Source organism: Ceratotherium simum, chromosome 25, assembly GCF_057802395.1.
Source record: "Ceratotherium simum simum isolate JZ-2026a chromosome 25, ASM5780239v1, whole genome shotgun sequence".
NCBI classification, from domain to species: domain Eukaryota; kingdom Metazoa; phylum Chordata; class Mammalia; order Perissodactyla; family Rhinocerotidae; genus Ceratotherium; species Ceratotherium simum.
The window spans coordinates 330,475-353,793 of NC_141924.1; the positions used below are offsets into that span (position 1 = coordinate 330,475).

The 23,319-nt window shown below is 54.8% G+C and overlaps 2 protein-coding genes across 5 annotated transcripts; one reads left to right on the plus strand and one right to left on the minus strand.

The window, feature by feature from the left end:
- Positions 1 to 39: 39 nt before the first annotated feature.
- On the plus strand, positions 40 to 4,824 carry LMF2 (lipase maturation factor 2). Of its 4 annotated transcripts, none has more exons than XM_087448643.1 (14): positions 40 to 180; positions 762 to 1,015; positions 1,166 to 1,194; positions 1,331 to 1,548; positions 1,624 to 1,802; positions 2,248 to 2,401; positions 2,573 to 2,707; positions 2,778 to 2,883; positions 2,957 to 3,053; positions 3,127 to 3,309; positions 3,433 to 3,601; positions 3,699 to 3,810; positions 3,883 to 3,979; positions 4,067 to 4,824. In XM_087448643.1, exons 1-14 carry the CDS (start codon positions 87 to 89, stop codon positions 4,367 to 4,369), a joined length of 2,130 nt encoding a protein of 709 aa, XP_087304769.1. In that variant the 5' UTR covers positions 40 to 86; the 3' UTR covers positions 4,370 to 4,824. The 4 variants fall into 4 exon arrangements, with proteins under 4 accessions (XP_087304769.1, XP_087304767.1, XP_004438064.1 ...); XM_087448641.1 differs by having other exon boundaries at positions 3,887 to 3,979; XM_004438007.3 differs by having other exon boundaries at positions 2,260 to 2,401.
- A 10,119-nt stretch (positions 4,825 to 14,943) lies between these two features.
- On the minus strand, positions 14,944 to 18,805 carry MIOX (myo-inositol oxygenase). Its single transcript, XM_004438006.3, has 10 exons — positions 18,648 to 18,805; positions 17,902 to 17,982; positions 17,591 to 17,671; positions 17,252 to 17,414; positions 17,052 to 17,119; positions 16,818 to 16,927; positions 16,676 to 16,743; positions 16,540 to 16,589; positions 16,280 to 16,392; positions 14,944 to 16,191 (listed from the first exon to the last, which is right to left on the minus strand). The coding sequence occupies exons 1-10, from the start codon at positions 18,714 to 18,716 to the stop codon at positions 16,083 to 16,085; spliced, it is 912 nt and encodes a 303-aa protein (XP_004438063.2). The 5' UTR covers positions 18,717 to 18,805; the 3' UTR covers positions 14,944 to 16,082.
- Between the last annotated feature and the right edge of the window lie 4,514 nt (positions 18,806 to 23,319).

Consider the following 23,319-nt stretch of genomic DNA (forward strand, 5'->3'; position numbering starts at 1 on the left):
CTGGCGCGGGGGCGGGGCCAGGCTGGGGCGGGGCTTGCGGTTGCCACAGGCTGGCAGGCTCTCGTCCAGCCGGCCGCGTAGCAGACATGGCGGGTTCCCGGGTTCCGCGGCAGCTCTTCCTCCAGGGCGTGGCCGCCGTCTTCATGTTCGCCTTCGCTTCCCTCTACATGCAGATCCCGGGTGAGGGCGCCGAGGGCGGGACACCCCCCAACACGAGCCCTGTGCTCTCTCATCTCCCCACCAACACTCCGCTGTCTGGGCGCGGGAGTGAGGTCCGGGCCTGGATGCGTGGGGTAGGGGCTGCGGTTCGTGTCCTGCGTGCCGGGGCTGTGGAGGGTAGGAAGATGTGCAATGGTCCGTTTCCCGCAAGGTTCCGGGTTCTGACCTGGGCCCAGAGCTCGTGGGACGGGGAGGAGCTAAAGCTCTGACCTGGAGGAGAGGGGAACTGGGCTCTGCTGAGGGGGAAAGCCTGACCTGGGGAGTCGGATAGGCCGGCTGGGGCCTGACCTGGGGTCAGTAGGTTCTGACCTGGGTGGAAGGATCTGGAGAGTCTGCAGGCCCTGACCTAAGGGCGGTAGAGTGTGCAGGTCCTAACCTAGGTTGGTGGGGGACGTCTGCGGGTCTTGACCTGAGGGGGTGGATCTGCAGGTCCTAACCTAAGTTGGGGGGCGCGGGAGGGGCGTCTGCAGGCCCTAACTGTTGGGGGAGTCTAGTCTTGGAGGGCAGTGTCTAGGGCCTGGTCTTGACATACCCTCCCACAGGCCTATATGGTGCCGAGGGCATCCTGCCTGCACGAAGGACGCTGCGGCCACAGGGCAAGGGGCGCTGGCAGCAGCTGTGGGAAACCCCGACGCTGCTGTGGGAGGCACCGAGACTGGGGCTGGACACGGCGCAGGGCCTGGAGCTGCTGAACCTGCTAGGCACTCTGCTGGCCCTGGGCGCACTGCTGCTGCGCCAGCTGCGCCACCTCCTCACCTACTTGTTGCTCTGGGCTGCCTACCTGTCGGCCTACCAGGCAAGTGGGGGTGCCAGCTGCCCCCCTGCACCAGTGGGACCCTTGTCACCAACTCACTTCAGCCCGGTCCACCCTCCACCCCACCCTTGCTCTGCCTCGTCTGCCTCCGCAGACACACACCCTGCTCCCTGACAGCCCTTCTCCCTGCAGGTGGGCCAGGTGTTTCTTTACTTCCAGTGGTGAGTGACTACTGGGTGTGGGGCACAGGACGCTGGGTGGGTGGAGTGGGGTGTGTTTGCCTCTCTGGGGAGGACTCTCTGAGGGGAGCAGCCTTGATGGAGAGGGGACCCTTTGTGCTATTCCTTCTGCCCATAGGGATTCCCTGCTGCTGGAGACTGGCTTCCTGGCCATGCTGGTGGCTCCCCTGAGGCAGTGCCCCCACCACAAGCAGGCCCCCCAGGGGGGGCTGGCAGGGGCCTTGCCCCACGAAGGCCTCCCCTTCTGGCTCGTGCGTTGGCTGCTGTTTCGCCTCATGTTCGCCTCGGGTGTGGTCAAGCTGACCAGCCGTTGCCCCGCGTGGTGGGGTCTCACTGGTGAGGGTCCCGGCCTGGACATGGGGCAGACTTGGGGGCTCTGCCCAGCCCTGACTGCCCACCCATCACCTGCAGCCCTTACCTACCACTACGAGACGCAGTGCCTGCCCACACCTGCCTCCTGGTTCGCCCACCACCTGCCCGTCTGGCTGCACAAGCTCAGCGTGGTGGCCACCTTCCTCATCGAGATCGCAGTGCCCCCTCTGTTCTTCGCCCCTGTTCGCCGCCTGCGCTTGGCTGCCTTCTACTCCCAGGTGGGTGGGGCCTCAGTCATCAGGAGGACAGGCAGGACGTGGCCTTCTTCAGTACTGCCCAGTGGATCCTGTTGGGGATGGGTGGTTGCTGCCAGCATTCAGAAAGGCCTCATGGGCAGAGGGACAAGTTAACTTGGTGTGGGAAGGTGTGCCTGTGGGGCAGGGTTGCAGCCTCGCTGGAGGATGTCAGTCTTAGGTCAGCAGGGGCTGGTGGGGAAGGGCCACAAGAGGCATGCTGAGCCTCAGTGTTCTCCAGGTGGTGGTGGGGAGCATGGAAGGCATGAGCAGGGGGTCGAGGACAGATGGAATGAGAAGACAGAGGCCAGGGGGTGATGAGGAGGGGCGGGAGCCAGCAGGAGAGACCTAGGCGTGGGGTGCAGAGGCGCCCTGAAGCAGGCTCTGAATGGCCCAGGAAGGGGGCGGCCCTTGGGACCTCTGAGTGCAGACTTTCCCCCAGGTCTTGCTGCAAGTCCTAATTATCATCACTGGCAACTATAACTTCTTCAACCTTCTCACCCTGGTGCTCACCACCTCCCTCCTGGATGATGAGCACCTGGCTGCCAAGTCGGGCAACAGCCACTGCAGGAAGACACCCACCTGTGAGTGTCAGCCTGTCCCGCACAGCTAGCCATCCTCATCCTGCTGCCCACCGGGGTGTCTCCTTCCCTCCCACACCCCCAAAGTGACCCCTGCTCTAGCTCCGCCCCAGCTCCTGGCTGCAGACCCTCCAGCCCTGTTCCCAGCTGACCTGTGACTGTCTCGTCCTACAGCCTGGCCCAAGGCTCTGCTGGCCATGCTGTCCCTGCTGCTAGAACTGACCATCTATGGGCTGCTGGCCTACGGCACCGTGCACTACTTTGGCCTGGAAGTGGACTGGGAGCAGCACACTGTCCGCTCCAGAACCAGTGAGTGCCAGCTGGGGGGCCCGAGGGCAGGGGCCAGACCACCCCTCCTCACATCCCCTTCCTTCCGCAGCCTTCACCTTCCACCAGTTCTCCCAGTGGCTGAAGATGGTGACCCTGCCCACCATGTGGCTGGGGGTGGCCTCCCTCACCTGGGAACTGCTGACCGCCCTCTGGAGGTATATGGGCCAAGGGGGTGGGGTAAAGCTGTGCAGGGCAGGCCTGACTGCACTTTGGTGCCCTGCCCCTCAGGTGGACCCAGGTGCGAGGGTGGCTGAGGAAGCTCTGTGCTGCGGTCCAGCTGTCCATCTTTGGCACTGCCACGGTGGCCCTGTTCATGATTAGCCTGGTGGGTAGCACTTCAGAGGGGCAGGGGGAGGGGCCTGGGGGGCAGTGTTGAGCCTCTGTCCACCTACTACCAGGTGCCATACTCCTATGTGGAGCCCTCAACCCATGGGCGCCTCTGGACTGGGGCCCACCGCCTGTTTGGCACTGTGGAGCACCTGCAGCTGGCCAACTCCTATGGCCTCTTCCGCCGGATGACCGGTCTGGGTGGACGGCCTGAGGTGGTGCTTGAGGGCAGCTATGACGGGCACCACTGGACGGTGAGTACCTCCACAGGCCCCTGCCTGGGGTGCCCCAGGGCTCCACGGGGCGGGGGGATCCCACTGCAGGTGGAGGCAGGGACTGGGTCCAGCTGGCGGTGCTAACCCTGCACTGCCCAGCAGGAGATCGAATTCATGTACAAACCTGGGAACGTGAGCCGGCCGCCCTCTGTTGTGGTGCCCCACCAGCCACGCCTGGATTGGCAGATGTGGTTCGCGGCCCTGGGCCCCCACACACACAGCCCCTGGTTCACGAGCCTGGTCCTCCGCCTGCTGCAGGGCAAGGAGCCCGGTGAGGCCAGGGCAGAGGGGCGGGGCCTTGCAGGGGCGGGACTGCAGGACGGGCGGGGCCAAGGGAGCAGCACCTGCTGAGCCCCCGTCCCCCGCAGTGATCCGCCTCCTCCAGAACGACGTGACCAAGTATCCCTTCCACAAGCAGCCGCCTACCTACCTGCGCGCCCAGCGCTACAAGTACTGGTTTTCGCAGCCTGGGGAGCAGGGGTAAGGCCGGGAGCTGCGGGGGGCTCTGGGACCTGGGCTGGGACGCCACCCTAACGCCCTGTCCTGTTGCAGCCAGTGGTGGCGACGCCAGTGGGTGGAGGAATTCTTCCCAGCCGTATCCCTGGGGGACCCGACGCTGGACATGCTGCTCAGGCAGTTTGGCCTTCAGGTGGGAAGGCATTAGCCGGGCTGGGGGAGGTCGCAGGGGTGACCCCCAGGGGTTGCCGCTGTGGACTTTGAAATCCTGCCCCCACAGGACAAGAGCCCACCCCGGCCCCACGGCTCCAGCAGCCCCCTGGCCCAGGCCCTCCACTGGATACGGAAACAGCTGTCTCACCTGGAGGCTCCCATTGTGCTCTGGGGGCTCCTCATCACCTTGGGGGCCATTAGGGTCATCCAAGCCCTGCTGGGCCCCCGTTCCCCCCGCTCCTCCCCTCCGGCCAGGGAGGAGAAGCACAGGCCAGCCTCCAAGAAGGACTTGGGAGCTGCCGGCAAACAGGCTGCCCCAGCCCCCGACAACAACAGCAGCGGTTCTCAGACCCTCCGGCGGAAAAAGTAGCTGCATTCTGTCCGCCCGCGTCCTGAGAGGGTCAGGGTCCCCAGCACATCTCTGGGCTTGTGCAGCAGGACATGGCCCAGCCACCGTGCCTTAGCCAGCTGCCATGGCAGATGCAGGTTGGCGTGCTGCTCTTTGGGGCAGGCTCTGGCTGCCCTGTTGCTTCAAGGGCACACTCGTCCCCCCACGCCAACCACATCCCTCCCCAGGGCACCCTCTGGCCTGGATGATGGCCCAGGAGGCGGGTATGTGACCCGGCTCAGGGTCCTCCTCAGGATGTCGTAATCAGGGCTGTGGAAGGCCCTTGCCTTGTGCCCCCAGCCCCAGCGCCTGCACAGGAGGGGATGAAGCTGACCTGCTGGGGCGGGGAGGAGGAGAGGTGGCCCTGAGGCATCACTTCCACACCAGCCCATCCCGTAATTGGATCCGCGAACCAATAAAGGCGTCTTTGTGCTTGACCATGTGTCTGTGCCTGACGTTTCCTTCCCACTGGGGAGGCCCGAGGACAGTGGGCTTTCTCTGCCCCTGGGGGTGGACCCAGCCCAGATGCTGTCCAGCTGATTACCAACCTGGCTTCCTGGGCACCTTCACTCTCCCATCCTCAAGGTTGCCCTCCATAAAATGGGCATAAGGGCCTGGCTCAGCAGTGCCCAGGGCCCTGAACCTCAGGCCGACACAGCCTGGCTGACCTGTCAGTTCCATACATCAAGGCTGTGAGGCCCGCGTGGAATGTGGCGCCTGGAACCATCTGAGGGCCAGCTGGAGAACTCACCAGAACCTGACCCCTTCTCTCCTGCTCCCACTTCCTCATCTCAGGAAAGAACTGCAGAGTCAGAGTGCTGGACCTCACGTGGGCGGGTGGAAGAGAGATGGGAAGGTGGGCAGGGCAGGCAGCAGGGCGCCAGGTCGGATGCACTGAGCAACATCAGCAGAGGGGAGAGCTGTCAGGCCACTGGCAGAGCAGTATGGGGTGTGGTGGGGAGAGGAAGGAGGAGCCAGAGGCCTTGGATCAGAGGCAGAAGAGGGAGGATGCATCTGACCCCTCTGTTCTGACCACTTCCCGGGAAGAGTACACCGGTGGAAGCAGGCATTGAGGGCACTGTCCAGGTTTCCACCGGGGGTTCAGTTCAGTTCAGGAGGTCACTGCCCTCTGTGGGAACTTTGAGCACAGTCTCCCCTGCCCCTGGCTCTGTCCTCAGCCCCCACCCCTCATGCTCTCACCCCACAGACCCCTGGACAGTTCCCTAACGTGCCCACCTCCTCCCTTTGTGTCACTGAACCCCCTTCTGACTGACCCGATCGGACAGAGCTCCATGTTCAGCCTGTGCTCACAGCCACACGTGGCTCATTTGGGCCTGTGACCTGAGCGCTCGGATTAAGTGATCTATAAAAGTTGATTTTTGGTTAGGACAGTGATATATTTAAGATTCAAAAACCCGCTCTTTTAAACTCAGTTTATGAATCTCTCTTTTGGGTTTTGCTTTTGTTTTCTGTAACAGCTTTCTTGAGATGTAATTCACATGCCATACAATTCACCCACTTACAGTGCACATTTCAGTGGCTTTCAGTAGATTCAGAGAGTTGTGTATCCATCACCATAGTCCATTTTAAAACCTATAACCTCAGAAGAAACCTCGTTCCCTTAGCTGGCATCTTTCAACCCCCCTCCCACGCCCTGAGCAGCCACTAGTCTACTTTGTGTCTCCATGGAGTTACCTATTCGGGATACTCCTATAAATGGAATCTTACAATTTGTGTCCTTCTATGTCTGGCTTCTTTCCTTCAGCATAATGTTTTCAGGGTACATCCAGGTAGTAGCATGTCTCAGGACTCCATTCCTTCTTATGGCTGAATAATATTTCACTGTGTTTATACCACGTTTTGTTTATCCATTTACCCATCAGTAGACATTTCGGTTGTTCCCACATTCTGGTTATTATGAATAAATAATGTTGCTGTGAACACTGATGTACAAGTATCTGTTTGAGTCTCTGTTTTCAGTTCTTTTGGGGTATAGACCTAGGAGTGGATTTGTAGAATCATATGGCAATTCTATGGTTAACTTTTTGAGGGACCACCAAACTGTTCCACAGCAGCTACATCATTTTACATTCCCTCCAGCAATTTCTCCGCCTCCTCATTAACACTTGCTGTTTTCCCTCTTTTGATAAAAGCCCTCCTAATGGATGTGAAATGGTATCTAAACCAAACCAATGGTTTTGGTTTGCCTTTGCCTAATGACTAATGATGTTGAGCATCTTTTCATGTGCTTATGTAGATGTAATTCACATGCCATACAATTGTATGTCTTTAAAGAAATGTCTGTTCAAGTTCTTTGCCGATTTTTTAATTGGTTCTTTGTTTTTTTGTTGTTGAGTTTTAGGAGTTCTTTATGTATTCTGGATATTAATCTCTCATCAGATGTATGATTTGCAAATACTTTTCCCATTCTGTGGATTGCCTGTTCACACTTTTTATGGTGTCCTTTAATGCACAAAATTTTTAATTTTTGTGAAGTCCAATTTATCTATTATTTTCTTTCATTGCCTGTGCTTTTGGTGTCATATCCAAAAAAATTATTGCCAAATCCAAAATCATGAAGATTTTCCTCTAGGCTTTCTTCTAAGAGTTTTATAGTTTCATCTGTTACATTTAGGTCATTGATCCATTTTGAGTTAATTTTTGCATATGCAAGGGTCCAACTTCATTCTTTTGCATGTGGATTTCCAGTTTTCTCAGCACCATTTGTTGAAAAGATGATTCTTCCCCCCATTGAATAGTCTTGGCACCCTTGTAGAAAATCAACTGACCATATATGCAAGGGCTTATTTCTGGATTTCTATCCTGTTCCATTGGTCTGTATGACTGTCTTTATGCCAGTACCACACTATTTTGATTACTGTAGCTTTGTAGCAAGTTTTGAAATTGGGAAATGTGAGTCTTCCAGCTTTATTCTTTGTCAAGATTGTTTTGACTATTTGGGGTCCCTTGAGATTCTATATTAATTTTAGGGTTGATTTTTCTATTTCTGCACAAAAAATACCATTGGGATTTTGATCCGAATTGCATTGAATCTGTGGATCACTTTGGTAGTGTTGTCATCTTAACAATATTGTCTCCCAATCCATATATTTTCAATTCCTCTCTTCTGTTTAAATCTAGCAGGCTTTAGCAATAATTCTGAAAGTTTCCATTTATAAATTTTAAATGCCTAAAATATTTTAACTGCTTTACAAATTTAATTTTAATTTATTTCTTAACCATTCAGTCATCGGACCTAACATAATCTTTCCAAGCTTAAAGAAAAAACATAAATGAATAAACATGCAAACGCAGTGAGCTAACAATTCTCTTGAGTGTCGCCAAACCACAGATAAACGCCCTAATATTGGCCACAGGCAGAGCCTTGCCACAGTCTGGCCTGGTGAGGACACACTGCCCCTGGAAGAGCGCTGTGTCGGGACCAGCTCCCAGCTTCAAATTTGGAGTCCAGTGTGGTCAGGTTAGAACAAGGGCCCCCGTGGCTGTAGGGGTAGCACCAAGTTTCTCCCTTTTTTGGCTTCCGAAAGGAGCAGAGGAAGAGGAGTCACAGCCCTGCCTCCCACCCAGACTCATAAAAAGGTGGATTCCACATCCATAGGAATTCAGACTGGAAATCTGACACAACATCCATTCCTCCGGGTGCCCAGAACCCCGATGAGTCCATCTTTGTGATTTATACCCCTCCCCCAAACAACACTCTCACTAATGCAAGGCAGCTAGCCCACACCCCACACAAAACACTTGCTCACACCAAGATGAGGAGGCACCCAAAGTCTGGTCCATTCCTGCACCCACACCACTTCCAGGTTCCAGCTTGACATCCACCCTCCTTGAGCTCAGCACAATCCTGTCTGGAAATTCTGTATTTCATATTCTGAACTATGAAGTTAGCCACGAAGAAAGAAACTAAAATTTGACTAGAGTTTGAAGGGCAGCAAGGAAAAAATACAGGTCGTGCTTGTTTCTGCAACAATCCTGAGGTCAGGCTGGTAGTTAGCGCATCCTCCACACACACCGTTCTGAGGCTTCTGAGCCCTTGGACCCATCTGCAGAGGGTGCTGCCATCTTCCACTGACCCTGGTCACTGGGCTTGGCAGTTCTCAAGGCATCCAGGGGGCTCCTGGACCCTGTCTGGCAAGTCCTCCCAGCCTCTCAATCACGCACCAGCAGCCCCTTCCCTGTGGGGGTCAGCCCTGGTCACGCCCCTCATTTGCCCGCTCATCCAGTGGCAGAGGCACTCAGAATAGCCATGTGGCTGACCATGTCCAGTCCAAGGGAAGCATGGATTTGTCTCTGGGAGGAAGCATTTCTTCCTTGGGAACCACATTCCACAATGCAGCATTACCCAGAGTCACCGTAACAGGCAGCAAGTTTCGCCAGAGGTCACTGGGTTCAGGGGTGAAAGGTACTCACCAACATGCACCAGATGGCTCCTGGATACTGTATTCCAGGCTCACCATGCAGCATAGTCCTCATCCTGACTCCCAAAGACGTTGTCTCCAAGCTGGCACCATGGCTGGGTCTTCAACTGGCTGTTGCACCAGTCCATCAGATCATTGATTTGGGGGTCATGGGGTGTATGAGGAACCCACAGATAGCAGCCTAGCCTCTGCTTTACATCTTTCACTCTGAAGAATGTCTTTGGCCAGAGGCAGTGTTGTGTAGGGCACCTCAGTGAGGGATTCATGAGTTCGTGGATGACAGTGCTAGAGGAAGCACAGCAGGCAGGATAAAGGTCCAAATATGCATGAAGGGGTGTTAATGATGACAAATCACTGTCCGACATCACAGATGGTGTTCACCGTGGTGGCCAACTGCTCCCCTTGGGGGAGATGAGTGCTGTGAGCTCTGGGGTGCCAGTACTGGTGGCCCTTGAGTTTGCAGAGAAAGCTACCTATGGTTGCACTCACACATGGCCTCCACTTCTGCCCTCATGGAGCCCATGGAGCAAGCACTGGGGTTCCTGCAAAAGGAAGTCAACAGGCATCCATGGGCCAGGTCATCTGGTCTCAGGACCCTTACATTCTTTTGTGTGTGTGGGTGAGGAAGATAAGCCCTGAGCTAACATCTGCCAATCCTCCTCTTTTTTTGCTGAGGAAGACTGGCCTTGGGCTAACATCCGTGCCCATCTTCCTCCACTTTGTATGGGACGCCGCCACAGCATGGCTTGCCAAGCGGTGCGTCTGCGCAAGCCTGGGATCCGAACCAGCGAACCCTGGGCCGCCGCAGCAGAGCACGCGCACTTAACCACTTGCGCCACCGGGCCAGCCCCAAGACCCTTACATTCTTAACAATTATCGAGGACCCCAAAGAGCTTTTGTTAATGAGGGTTATGTCTATCAACATTTACCACATTGGAAATTAAACTGAGAAATTCTTTTTTTTTTTTTTTTATAGAAGACCCTCATTATTGGAGAGGGCTTCTTTTTTTTCTTTTTTTTTTTGTGAGGAAGATCAGCCCTGAGCTAACATCCGTGCTAATCCTCCTCTTTTTGCTGAGGAAGACCAGCTCTGAGCTAACATCTATTGCCAATCCTCCTCCTTTTTTTTCGCCCAAAGCCCCAGTAAATAGTTGAATGTCGTAGTTGCACATCCTTCTAATTGCTGTATGTGGGACGCAGCCTCAGCATGGCCGGAGAAGCGGTGCCTCGGTGCGCGCCCAGGATCCGAACCGGGCCACCAGTAGCGGAGCGCGTGCACTTAACCGCTAAGCCATGGGGCTGGCCCCTAAACTGAGAAATTCCTTAAAGTTTTACTCAGTAATGTTATTTAAACATAAAAATAAACTCATTAAATGTTACAATAATAAATTTTTAAATGAAAAATAACTGTATTACCAAAAAAATTAAGTGAGAATGGCATAGTTTTATGTTCTTGCAAACTCTCTTTAATGTCTGGCTTCTCATAGCTGCTTCTGGTCAATCTGTTGCAATATGTTTTTGGTCAAAATATATGGAAAAAAACACGCCTCACATAGATATGTAGTTGGAAAAGGGAAAAGTATTTTAGCAGCCCTTTCAGATTATTGTGGATATTCTCCTTTAACACCACATCAAAATTCTACGTAGCAGTTTCTTAGAGGTTCACTGCAGTTTGGAATCTGAAACCAGAGCTTTTTGTCCTCTATCGCACGAAAATCCACTGGTGCATCATGCACTCTGAATGGATGTTTTTATTCATGCATGATTTTGAAGTATCATATATATGGATCATTGGGAAAATATTGGTTCATTGAGTTATGCAGATCTTCCAAATGTTGACACATTCCATTGTACAATCTCAAAAAAGTCACATTCATTAAAATCACCCTTGATCACATCAGAAAAATCTTCAAGTATGAGGAAGCTGTCAAGTTCACAGTGGTGGACATAGGCTTTCCCAAATCCTAATTTTTTTCTTGAAAGCTAAATTTTATTATCAAACAACAAACGCTGTCATTGTTTTCCTTGAAGTAACAGTCTCGCTTTGTTTATTTTTAAGAGAATGCCTGCCAAATACCCAAGACTGAATACGTAACTATAGTTTGCCTGTCAGTTGTTCTTCCAAGTAAGACTGACTGGTTGAGCTGGCAATTCCATCACATAAGCGTTTTCCTTGAGGCGACTGTCATCTTCAGGACTCAGCAGAAGGGCTGCGTGTCTTCCCATTTTGTCACGCAAAAGATCAAAAAGACCCATACTCGAGGACAGAGACAATAATATTAGTAACACTTACTACTTCATCAAAGACATTTTTAAGTAAACTGATCTTCTTTTAACTTCGAGTGCGTGGCGTTACGATCAGCGGTTTGGGGCCACTGTCTCAATTTGTGCCGGGGCAGCAGCAGTTTTACCCACTGTTGCATTTAGGTCATCGTTGTGAATGTCAACTCAGTGAAAAAGGCAAATAATGTCTCGGTATATTATGAAAATAGCACTGACGTTACAGACCCCTGAAAGGGTTCTAGGGGCACCTAGGCAGCTGCAGACCACACTCTAATGTCAACTTAAAAGCAAATTTCCCTGTTATTTTACCTCAAAATGACTTTATTCAGAAATAGCAAAAAGAATTGCAATTCAGGATGCACACGCTATGGAGAAGCAGAGGCAAATCTGGAGAAAAAAGGAGGGAGCTGCTTTTATAGAGAAAAAGGGGGAGTAGGGAGGGGCTGTTCTAAAGGAAAGTCCACCGGGGAGAGTAACAGTTCAGGGCAGCAACAGCTTCTCATTGGCTGAGCTGTGGCATTTCTGATTGGCTGAGCTGCGGTGTTTCTCATTGGCTGGGCTGTTGCCGGGCAGGGAGGGAAATCTTCCTTCAGTAGTAAATAGTTGTACTTCCTGAGATGCAAGCCTGCCTCTTCCTGTTGGGAGTAATTGATGATGTGTGGTGGGGCTGAGAGCTCCCCCTGCAGGCCTTCGCTATCTAGTTTAGTTGAGGTTTCTTTTTTTTAACATTTTATTTAATTAATTAATTTATTTATTTATTTATTTATTTATTTATTTGGTGAGGAAGATTAGCCCTGTGCTAACATCTGTTGCCAGTCTTCCTCTACTTCATATATAGGACTCTGCCACAGCATGGCTTGATGAGCAATGCGTGGGTCCACACCCAGTATCCGAACCTATGAACCCTGGGCTGCTAAAGCAGAGCATGCAAACTTAAACACTATGCTACTGGGCCAGCCCCTGAGGTTTCTTTTATTAATTTCCACACTAAGAATTGCTGTTTTAACACAATCACAGACCATTTCTGGTTTCAGTTCATGTGTTGAGCCTGAAATTTAGGGATTCGAACTTGTGGTTGTATTTTCTTGGGCCATTTGTGCCCTTAGAAGCAGCCACGTTCCTCTAGGGCCTGCTTATTGTCCCCAGGGCCTGGCTATCAACAGGATCCTCCATCCAGAGTAGCAAAGGCTGTAATTAGCTGTTCTGCTCCTGCAAGACGCAGACTGCCAGATTTCCCACACTAGCAGAGTGTTCCCAACTTTCACTCCCAAACAGGCCTGATAACAAATTCTAGATTCCTCTAAGAATCGATTGCTTGCAACCCACTTTCTCAGAGGAAACCAACTGGCTCATTTAAAGAGAAAGATGGGGGGCCATCCCCGTGGCATAGTGGTTAAGTGCACGTGCTCCGCTGTGGCGGCCCAGGGTTCACAGGTTCGGATCCCAGTGCACACCGACGCACCATTTGTCAGGCCATGCTGTGGTGGCATCCCATATAAAGTGGAGGAAGATGGGCATGGATGTTAGCCCAGGGCTAGTCTTCCTCAGCAAAAAGAGGAGGATTGGCAGATGTTAGCTCAGGGCTAATCCTCCTAACAAAAAAAACAAAATAAAATAAAAAAATAAAGAGAAAGATGGGGAAAGCGGCCCTGCTGGCCTAGTGGTTAAAGTTCAGGGCTCTCATCGCTTCGGCTGCCCAGGTTTGCTTCCCGGTCACGGAACCACACCACCCATCTGTTGGTAGCCGTGCTGTGGTGGTGGCTCACATAGAAGAACCAGAAGGACTTACAACGAGGATATACAACCATGCACTGGGGCTTTGGGGAAGAAAGATTAAAAATAAATAAATATTGGGCCGGCCCTGTGGCTTGGTGGTTAAGTGCACATGCTGCGATGCTGGCGGCCCGGGTTCGGATCCCGGGTGCGCATCGAGGCACCACTTCTCTGTCCATCCTGAGGCCGAGTCCCACATACAGCAACTAGAAGGGTGTGCAGCTGTGACATACAACTATCTACTGGGGCTTTGGGGGCAAAAAATAAATAAAATCTTAAAAAATAAATAAATAAATAAATAAATAAATAAATAAATAAATAAAGAGAAAGATGACTGATTAGAAGGGTGCTGGAAGGCCTGAGCCCAGGCTGTGGAAATAGGTGGGAATTAGGGGCTGCTGCTAGCATCAGCACAGGAAGAGCTGGAGGAGGGGCGGTGTGCAGGGAGGCAGAGGGGTCAGGGGTTGGAATGCCAGAGCAGCCTGGAGAGAGAGCCAAGCCCCACCTGCTCTCTGCAGACTCCTCAGCAGTCCCCACGCCCTGGGGCCCCCATTGAAGCCTGACAGTCCATTGGGTGGACAGATATATGGGGCCCTGGCCCCTGCTGCCCTCCCCTCACCCTGGGGCCTTTTTGGAGGTGGCTGGGTTAGGGTCTGCAAGGGGCACAAAGAGGCAGGGGCAGGTGTAAAGGCAGCTGCCCCTGCTCTACACTGGGGAGGTGCCCCAGAGATGGTTCAGGATGGAAACTTTGGACCCAGAGAGGCAGCCCACCAAGCACCACCCCTTCCCCAGCCCCTGGGCCATGCTTCTCTTCTCCACCCCAGCCTCCTCTGAGACCTGCCTCCTCCCTGCTCTCGGAAGAGCAAAGAGGCCCCTCCACCCTGTGGCACACCCTCTATGGCCCGTTGCCCAGGTCCCGTCCAGTCCCAGAGCTCTCCTGCCTGCCTCTCCAGCACCCCTCACATCCCACAGAGCAGCTCCAGGGAGGGACCCCCTCAGGGCCCACACCTGCCCTGCCTGAGCTCACAGACAAGGAGGGGGCAGCAGAGGAGGGCAGCTGCCCACACCTGGGCAGGCTGCCAGGGATGGTGCAAGGGCGCCCAGGGCAGGTAGGAGTTTTCCGAAAGGAAGAACAAGTGAATAGGGAAGAGCTTGGGCAAAGTCTCAGAAACACACCTGAGCCCCTCCTCTCCTGCTGCCAGCACACAGCAGGCACTGGGGTAGGTGGGAAGGGCTGGGGGGGTTAGGGCAGGACAGGACTTGGCGGTGCAGGAGCCTGAGTAGGGCAGGGAGGGCAGTGGGCAATGCCACCTCTAATGGCCATAACCAGGGTTCGGAGTGAAGCTGAAAGTTGAAAATGTGACTGAGTCCTCAGCCTCCCTACATGTGGGTTTGAGATACCATTTCCCACTTAAAGAAACCAGAGCTCCTTGGAGAAATGGCCAGTTCCGGGTCTGGGGCAGCCTCTGTGGTAAGCTGAAAAATCACCTCCCCAAAGATGTCCACATCAAATCCCTGAGTTTGTGAACGTGACCTTATTTGGAAAAAGCATCTTGCAGGTATGATTAAGTCAAGGATCTCAAGATGAGGAGGTCGTCCTGGATTATCTGAGTGGGCCCTAAATGCCATCACAAGGGTCGTCATAAGAGAGAGGCAGAGGGAGGGACACTCGGAGAAGCCATGTGAAGATGGAGCACAGAGAGATGCAGCCCAGAGCCAGGGAAGCTGGCGGCCCCCTGAAGCTGGAAGAGGAAGGAGGGATCCTCCCCAGAGCCTCTGGAGGGAGCACGTCCCTGCTGACCTTGATCTCAGACTTCTGGCTTCCAGAACTTGAGAGAATAAATTTCTGTTGTTTTAAGCCACCAAATTTGTGGTAATTTGGTATGTCAGACACAGGTGTCGTCACACCAGACAGCAAGACACCCACCAGAGACCATAGCGGTCATGTCAGAAGGACCTAGGAGCCCACCTGGAGCCCCACCCCACCCCAGCCGAGGACGGGACTGTCTGAGCAACAAAAAGGATAAGAACTCAATGAACTGAAGCACAAATATGCTGAAATCTATACATTCTTAATACAAAAACAGACACATTGATCACCTTTGAAGGATGCTAGGGAACCACCTCTTGCAAATTGGTAAATTAAGAGAAAGACTGGAACGTTTACTTGCCTTTCCTCCATAAACAGTAACTAAATAGCCCTGGAGGAAGCTGCTCTTTCCCACCGAGTTCCATCAGGTGAGTGAAGAAGGCGGCATGGAGCTGCGGCATTGCTGTTCTGCCTTCTCATGGGTAAGAACGTTCTTAGATGAACCTGAACACGGTGGCTTCCGACAACAGACAAGCCTGTGCCTCCTGATAAAGAATACGCCCCCACCTCTGAAGCACTCTTGCCTGCAAACCTGAATCTGATTAAGGCTCTAAATTCATTTGCCAATTAACAGGAAATATCAAGAAAAATATTAGTAGATTCCATGGGGATGCAATCTGCAAAATCTTGACAGCAGGAAATTCCCTGAGACAAATGATTCACTTTTTTCAAAGAAATAAACTGCTAGAAGATATAGCGAAGCCAGCACTGAGCCATAGCACTGAGGGACACACACTAGGGGAACAAAGCCCCACAGCAAAGGAGGTGGTTTGCCGGGCCAAGACAGGGGCCGCACCTCGGGGCACGGGGCGGGCACTGGGGTGTTTGTTCCAGGGTCATGTTCACAGTAATTACCCTGTGCATTTGTCTTACGGTGTTGTTTTCTGTAGTGCGTGCATTCTTCTGGCTATCAGGTGCTTTGTTCTGTTTTTTTTAAGGAGACCAAGCTCAGAGGACTTGGAGACGGCTGTGAGAATGTGGGGGTGAGTAGGGCGACCCCAGGTTCTGACACTGGAGCTGGGCTCCAGTGATGTTTATGGTGGCAGGTACGGCGGGACACATGTGTCCAGGAGGCCACGGCTTGCCTCCTCCCTGCACGTGTGCCCTGCTGGCTGCCACACCACGCCGCGGCCTCAGTGAGGGTCAGACTCACAAGCTGCTGCAGGTCTTTATTGCCACTGGACAGAGGGGCCACCAGGGAGGGGAGTGCTGACTGTAGGTGGGTGTGTGGGGTGCTCCAGGGAGGCCGGGGCGGGTCATCACTGTGTCTGACAGTGGCTGTCACCATGGGGCACCCGGCCAGGCCTGGGCGGGGTGGGCAGGCCAGTCACCAGCTCAGGATGCCAGGGCAGTACTTGTCGATGAGCCCCTGGTAGTAGGGCCGCAGCTTGTCCACGTCTGGCAGGTCAGGACACTTGGTGTAGAGGTCAAACTTGCTGCAGCAGGGGAGGGACAGTGCCTCGTGAAGAAGCCCCCAGCCTCCCCAGTGCCCCTCTCCCCAGCCCCTCACAAGGATGGCCATACTTGAACTCCTGCACCCAGGGCAGCATGGCCAGGTCCTGCTCGTTGCACAGCTGCCGGTAGTCGCCGCCCGTGTGCCACGGGTAGAAAGAGTGGAACCGGACCATGTAGAAGGCCTGGGGGTGGGAGGAAGGCACACCAGCCAGCACGCTCGAGGCTGGGCTGGGCTGGACTGGCCTGGGGCTGGACTGGCCTGGGCTGGGCTGGGCTGGGCTGGGCTGGACTGAGCTGGGTTCTTGGTTTGGCCCCTCACCCCTGCCTACCTCCGGGGGGAGGGAGAATTTGTTGAACTTCATCACCTGGTACATGTACTCTGCGGGAGAGAGCGTGTCACCACCAGGGACCCAGAGGGGAGACCCCACCAAGGTCCCCATCATGCCCACCTCTGACTGGCCTCACCGTCATGGCCCCAGGACATGAGGACGTTCTGGAGTCCGCAATGGGGTTGGTACATGCCGAGCTCTGTGCTGCAGGGGGAGATGGAAGGTGAGGGCTCAGGAGCACCCTGGGGAGGGGGAGGGCCAGCAGCAGGGGAGGGCACCTGTATCGAGGATCCTGGAGGTCGGGGTTGTCCTGGAAGGTGGAGTCACAGAAAACCACAGAGGCCTGGGGACGGCAGCCAACTGGGAAGGTGTCTCCAACGACCGCCCACTGGGGAGGAACAGGCAGCCGTGGGGGATGAGTGGCCTGCCCACCAAGTGGGTATCTGCTGCCCTCGCCAAGCTTTACCAGCTCCCTCCACCCCTGCCCTCACCTGGGGCTCCCCGGCTCTCACCTGGGGCTCCCCTGCCAGAACCAGGACCTTCCCCAGGTCATGCAGGAGCCCGACGAGGTGGAACCAGTCTGGGAGGGAGAAGGACAGGGCGGGCTATTGGGGGTTCTGGGGCCGGGGCCGAAAGCCCCGTCTGCCCTCCCGCTGCAGCCCTTGGGGGCAACAACTCCCCCCAACAGCTGGTGGACAGGGTGGGGGCGCACCCTTGTCAGGGTGGGCCTTCCGGATGCCCTCAGCCGTCTGGAAGGCATGGAAGGAGTTGGGGAAGTCCACGTCTGGGTCCGACTCATCCACCAGCCTGTCCAGCATGTCCACAGCCTCCAAGATAGTCATTTTCTTATAGGAGAAGCCCCCGAACTGGGCGTGCTAGGCCAGGAAGGAAGAGGTTAGCACGACCCAGGGGGCAGCTGGACCAGAGCCCAGTCCGTCTCCATCTACTCGGTACTGAGGGGCAGGGAGGGCGGTGGGGGGGGGAGGGGTGGTGCAGGGGGCGAGGGAGCGCAGCCCCACCCTCCGAGTTGCAGTAGGAGTCTGCCAGGTACCTTCTTCCTGACAAAGTCCACAGTCTGCCATGTATGCATGAGCTTGTAGGTGGCGCAGACACGGTCCAGGAGCAGGCTGGACTGCAAGCCAGAGGGTCAGCCAGGCGGCTAGGCAACCCCTGCCCTTCACACCCAGGGGGCCCACTGCCTCCCCTCTCCCAGGCCTGGTCCCAGGTGTGAACAAGGGGTTTCCCCAAGGGCGGCCCCTGGAGCTGTGTGAAGGGCAGGTGCTGCCCTCCCCAGCGAAAGGCCTGCGCGGAGCAGGAGGGGGCTGGGTGAGGGGTGGGGCAGGGGCAAGGAGGGGTCCTCACGGTGTAGTTTCGGAAGCTGCCCTTGTCTTTGGCTGTCTCTGGATCCATATCAGGCCGGTAGACCAGGGATGGGTCTGGGCCCTGGTTGAGTGGGAGATTGAACCCATTTCACCGCGATGCCAGCTCCACGAGGAAGTGAGGACATCCTCATGGGGGCATGAGACTCTGAGACACGGGTCAGCAGCCCAGGCCAATGGATGCCCAGGGTTAGGGTTAGGGTTAGGGTTAGCCCCTCCCCAGCGAGCACGCCCGCTGTCTCTGGCTCCCTGGCCCCTGCACCGGCACAGGGGCCTTGGCAAATCTAAGGGTTAGAGTTAGGGTTAGGGTTAGGGTTAGCCCCTCCCCATCAAGCACGCCCACTGTCACTGGCCCCTGCACCGGCACAAGGGCCTTGGCAAGTCTGAGGCACTCTCGCTCCTGGCGTCCTCATCTGTGAAGCGGATGTCAGCTGGATGCCTGCTTCCAGGATAATGCACAGGTGCGGGGGATGTTGTGTGGAGTGCACAGCACCCCCATCCTGCAACTCCTTCTCAAGACCTGGCTCCACAGGAAGCCCAGGAGTCAGGCCGCTGACCCTTGCCCCAGCTAGACCACAATAGGAAGGAGGGAGCCCTCTGATTCGGATAAACAGGCTGGTGGGAACCAGCTGGAGGGGGCAGGGGGCTGCCGCCCCTTTCCGCAAAGGACAGCTGGCTACTGGGTAAGCCGCCAGTGGGGCCTCTTCTGCGCCGGGTCTGGGAACTCACCACAACCACCTTCATCCTGAGAGGAGCAGAGCTGGCAGGTAGGCAAGTCCCATGGGCCCGTGTGCCCATATATGCCCACAGGTTACATAAGTGACCAGATACCACCCAGCCCCTTGACCTCGGCCCTCAGTAATGAGTGACCATCCACCCTCCTCCTGGCCTCAGCAAGTTAATGTGTCAGCACAGGAGCACAGGAGCAGCCCGCTGTGGTCCCAGCCCCCCTCCCCCTGACCTCAGCCTCCCTGAGCAACTGACCTGCTTAGGACGTCGAGGCGGCTCTGCAGCCAGCCTCCTGCTCTTGGCCTTTGAGCTTCAAACCCCTCCCACAGGTGGTGCAGACCCCAGGCCCCACCCCATCACCTCAGGCACCTGGGATTCTGGGTGGGGTGGGGGTTATCAAAGAAAAAGTTATTCTGACATTTGTTAAAATGGAAAGGAAGACTTTATTCAAGACTATTGCCATAGGCAAGAGAGATGGGGCTCTACTCTGAATACAGCACAGACGGGGGGATTGATAGCCAACCAACAAAGTGGGGGGTCGGTGGATGGAAAATTGCGCACAGACGGGGGGATTGATAGCCAACCAACAAAGTGGGGGGTCGGTGGATGGAAAATTGCGAAGAGGAGACATCAAGGGTGGGGGAGATCTTGCTAAACTTGACAGGATTCTTGCTGAAGGCAGGCCCTGGTGATCAGATCTCAAGGGTGGGGGATAAGGATCTGATTGGATCTCAAGGGTGGGGGCTGAGGATCTGATTGGATCTCAAGGGTGGGGGCTGAGGAATTTGATCAGATCTGCTGATACTGGAGGAGAGGGTTCAGAGGAGCCTGAATGAAGTCTGGTCAAGGGGGATCTGTCAGGCTCTTGGGCTGAGGGGCACTTGTCATGTGTGGGCCAGGTCTGGACACAGCAGGGACGTGACAAACATGCCTGGCCAGGGGCTGACCTTCTCCAAGGAGGAGGCAGACATGAGACATCATTGTCTCATGCTGGCAGGAGGCTGGCAGTCTGGAGAGACTGGGGCCTGCGTGTGGTCAGGGTAGAGTCTGAGCGGGGAGAGGGCAGTGGGTGATGTCGGGGCCATACCTAATGGGGTGCGGTTCAGAGCACCAAGTGGGCTTCACTGTGAGGGAAGGAGCCTGTGGGGGCTTCTCTTACTGTGGGCTCCTTCTACCTACACTGAGAAGGCGCGGTAGCCTACCTACACTGGGGGGCGTGGTGCAGGGTCCCCCACTTAAAACGGCAAGTGCAACCTGCCTTCAGGCCGTGACCCCGGGGCTTGCTGGCACCTCGTTCTTCCACCTGCTGCATCATTTTCTCCTCCTGCCTTTGAGGCTGTTTCCCGTCTCCTCCCATAGCTTTTGGGGGGAGGGTGTGTTTTATTTGCTGTCTCCCCACACGCTCAGCCAGCATTTGCCAGAGGGATGGAGAGGGAACCCCAGGGAGAAGGCTGGAGCCATCACCCCCAAAGCAGGTGGTGGCTTGCACCAGGAGAAGGAAGAAATGGCCATCGACAGGATTGGGATGAGGGAGATGGGATGAGGAGAGGGAGAGGAGGTTTGGCCGCAGCAGGAGCAGGGGGAAGGCACTGGGGGGATGTGGGGGGCCGGGGGAGCTCGGGTGCTACCACCAGACCTCCAAGTGGGGTGTCAGGTCGGCAGCCGGGACACAGCTTGGAGCTCAGGGGTGAGGGGGCACCAGATGCAATGCTGTGACCATGGCAGGTGACCTCATGACACTGTGTCATGAGGTCAACAGTCTGTCCTGCCTCTTGGGAAAGCAATCCAAGGCTCGGGGAGCGCCTCGGCAAGGGCAGTGGAATCCTGGGGGCTGGCAGCCTGTGTCACGGTGAGGAGGGGGCAGGGTCTCACCATGAGAAGGGGCAGTGGGGGTGTTCCTGACAGAGGGAACATCCTATGCAGAGGACTCTGCCCTGGGGGCGGAGCCTGGGAGGGTCTTGGCCAAGCTGAGCTCCTGACTCTCCCGACTTGGCCCTCCTGGACCCCTGCTCTTCCTCATTGTCCAGTCCCCCTTGCCCTGTCCTCACTGCCCACCCTCCCTGCCTGCCTCTGCTGATACCCTTCAGTGACCGCAGGCACATGACTCTGAGGCCTGGCCCATTGTCCTCTCCAGCTGCCCTCCCCACCACTCCCCCCCCACCCCCCAACACATCCTGGTTCCAGCCTCTTAGCTGCTTTTGGGCAGCCTCTCCTGGCCACACCCACACCTCCTATGGACTGGGACCTTGGCACTCACAGCTCCTTCCCCAGGGACCCCTGCCGTCCTCAGACCCATGCTTCCTCCAGGCAGCCTGCCTGCTCTGCTTGCCACCTCGACCCTGACCCCCCTACACTGCAATTCCTGGTCTGTCTCCCCGTGCATGGAGGCCTCCAGCAGGGCAGGGACCAGCCTGAACTCTTCCCACGGGGCCTCATGGAGGGACGTTGCCTTACCTGGCCAGGTGACCTGTGACCTGGAAGAGCAAGCAGAGGGGTGGGTGTTCCAGAAGACCCCCGTCTTTGGGGGCACTGGGGTGTCTCAGGGGCAAGCCTGCCTGTGACCCAGATCATGGGCTCTCTGACTGTTGTGACCGTGGGCACGTCCTTGACTTCTGTGGCTGCAGTTTCTGCCTGTAGAGTTGAGATAATGATGGGGGAACCCTGGGCCCTCCAGGACCAGTTCAATCACTCTTATCAACAGAGTGATTAAGAATTGCCTTTCAGGGCCCGCCCCGTGGCCTAGCGGTTAAGTGTGCGGGTTCGGATCCCGGGCGCGCACCAACGCACCGCTTCTCCGGCCATGCTGAGGCCGCGTCCCACGTACAGCAGCGAGAAGGATGTGCAGCTATGACATACAACTATCTACTGGGGCTTTGGGGGAAAAATAAATAAATAAAAAAAAAAAAAAAAAAAAGAATTGCCTTTCAGAAAACCTGCAAAGTCACATAGCCAGAGCATGTGCAAAAGAAGATATTGTGACCTGAAATGAGCTCGGAACCAAAGATTCTCCTTCCCATGGAACTCAAGGACCAGGACATGAACGGAACTTGAAAGTTGGACTCTTATCAGAAGCGAGGAGTCCCTCATTCAGGAAGGTCTGGTGTTAAAATTCCTTCCCCATCTCATCATAAAGGTTTAGAGCCCTGTTATAAATGTTTGAAACCTTACTATAAATGTTTGAAGCCCACCGATCAAAACCTGTCCCACCAGTGTTTCTGCATGCCAGCCTGTTGTCCCTAACCTCTTAAATTTCCCCCCAAATCCTCAATCGGGGAGACAGATCTGAGGACAGATGCCCCCCCTGTCTCCCTCACATTGATCTCGCAGAATAAAGCTGATCTCTTTTCCCAAAGGCTGATGCCATAGTTAATTGGCTTGTTTATGTACATCAGGCAAGTGAACCCCAATTTTGTGCAGTAACAATTGGCGGCAATGAAGGGACAACCTGCCCAAGGCTCTGGAACCCCTGGTGGGGCATGGGGTCTTTTCATTGCCCCTAAGCAGCTGCCTAGACAATTTTGTCTGGAGGCTTGACTGATTGTATTCTTGTTTCCTGCTGCACTCCAGGCTACAAGTTTTTTCCCTTTGGGAGAAGAAAACAGCTCCAGGATCAAAAGTGTTTTGGGTGAGTGACCTCATTGAAATGCACCTGTGCCTAAAATTGTCTAAGATCTCATCCAGATTGTGGGTTAGAGGCCCCACTGGTGAAGTTTTTGCTGGGTTAAAGTCCCAAGGCTAGGACTGTGGGTTTAAGGGAGACAATATAAAAGGGTTACAGCCACTGGGGCACTCAAAAGGATCAGGTTAGAGTCTCGAGCTGTGGGGTAGGGTACCAGAGCACCCTGAGTTAGAGGCCTAGAGTATTTTTTTTTTATAATTTTATTTATTTATTTTTCCCCCAAAGCCCCAGTAGATAGTTGTATGTCAGAGCTGCACGTCCTTCCAGTTGCTGCATGTGGGACGCGGCCCCAGCACGGCCGGAGAAGCGGTGCTTCCGCGCACGCCCGGAATCCGAACCCCGGCCGCCAGCAGCGGAGCGCGCGCACTTAACCGCAAAGCCACGGGGCCGAGGCCTAGAGTATTGAACTTTGGCGTCTGTTCATGTTTGTCTATGTCTGACTGTTTTATTTGTTAATATTGGCTGTTTGGGGACTGTGTTTCTTGGCGACTGTTACAAACTCTCTCCAAAAATTATCTTCCTTGTTGTGGCCACCTTGGGAAGAGCCCCCTGAAATGGGGATAAATGTAAACAGCTGGCAAGATAACCCGGGATGATTCAAAGCTACAGTGGCCTCTGTGGGGTCGTTTTGAGCTTTTGTACTAAGAAACAAAGAAATCTTCAACGAGTCAAGGGCTGCACCTTTCGACCTACAGGTCCCAGGAGCTATAAGTGTTTACAAAGAACTGCAGGATCTCGCCAAGCTTGTTTTGTGTCCTGAGGGCTTTGCTGATAATTCTCAGGTTGGGGGGCGGGGTCCCAAAACTGAGGTGGGACAAAAACGCAGTTGCACCCCGTTTTGCAGTCAGAGATGGTCAGGCAGAAATGCAGGTTGCACTCCTGTTTGTGGCTAAGCCTCCTACCAAACTGCCGTCAGCCTCAGGGGAATTACATTGGCCATTAGAAGGAAGCCTTGGCTTGGCCTTCATTGTGAGGGTCTTGATTTTGGGGATG

Excerpts from the sequence above, each read along its gene's own strand:
- LMF2 (XM_087448641.1), top strand. The coding sequence starts at position 87 with ATGGCGGGTTCCCGGGTTCCGCGGCAGCTCTTCCTCCAGGGCGTGGCC. Across the intron at positions 2,884-2,956 it reads CTGCTGACCGCCCTCTGGAG|GTGGACCCAGGTGCGAGGGT; the intron begins GTATATGGGCCA and ends CCTGCCCCTCAG. Across the intron at positions 3,310-3,432 it reads ATGACGGGCACCACTGGACG|GAGATCGAATTCATGTACAA; the intron begins GTGAGTACCTCC and ends ACTGCCCAGCAG.
- MIOX (XM_004438006.3), bottom strand. The coding sequence starts at position 18,716 with ATGGGCACACGGGCCCATGGGACTTGCCTACCTGCCAGCTCTGCTCCT. Across the intron at positions 17,983-18,647 it reads TCAGGATGAAGGTGGTTGTG|GGCCCAGACCCATCCCTGGT; the intron begins GTGAGTTCCCAG and ends CCACTCAACCAG. Across the intron at positions 16,590-16,675 it reads CATGTCCTGGGGCCATGACG|AGTACATGTACCAGGTGATG; the intron begins GTGAGGCCAGTC and ends TCTCTCCCGCAG.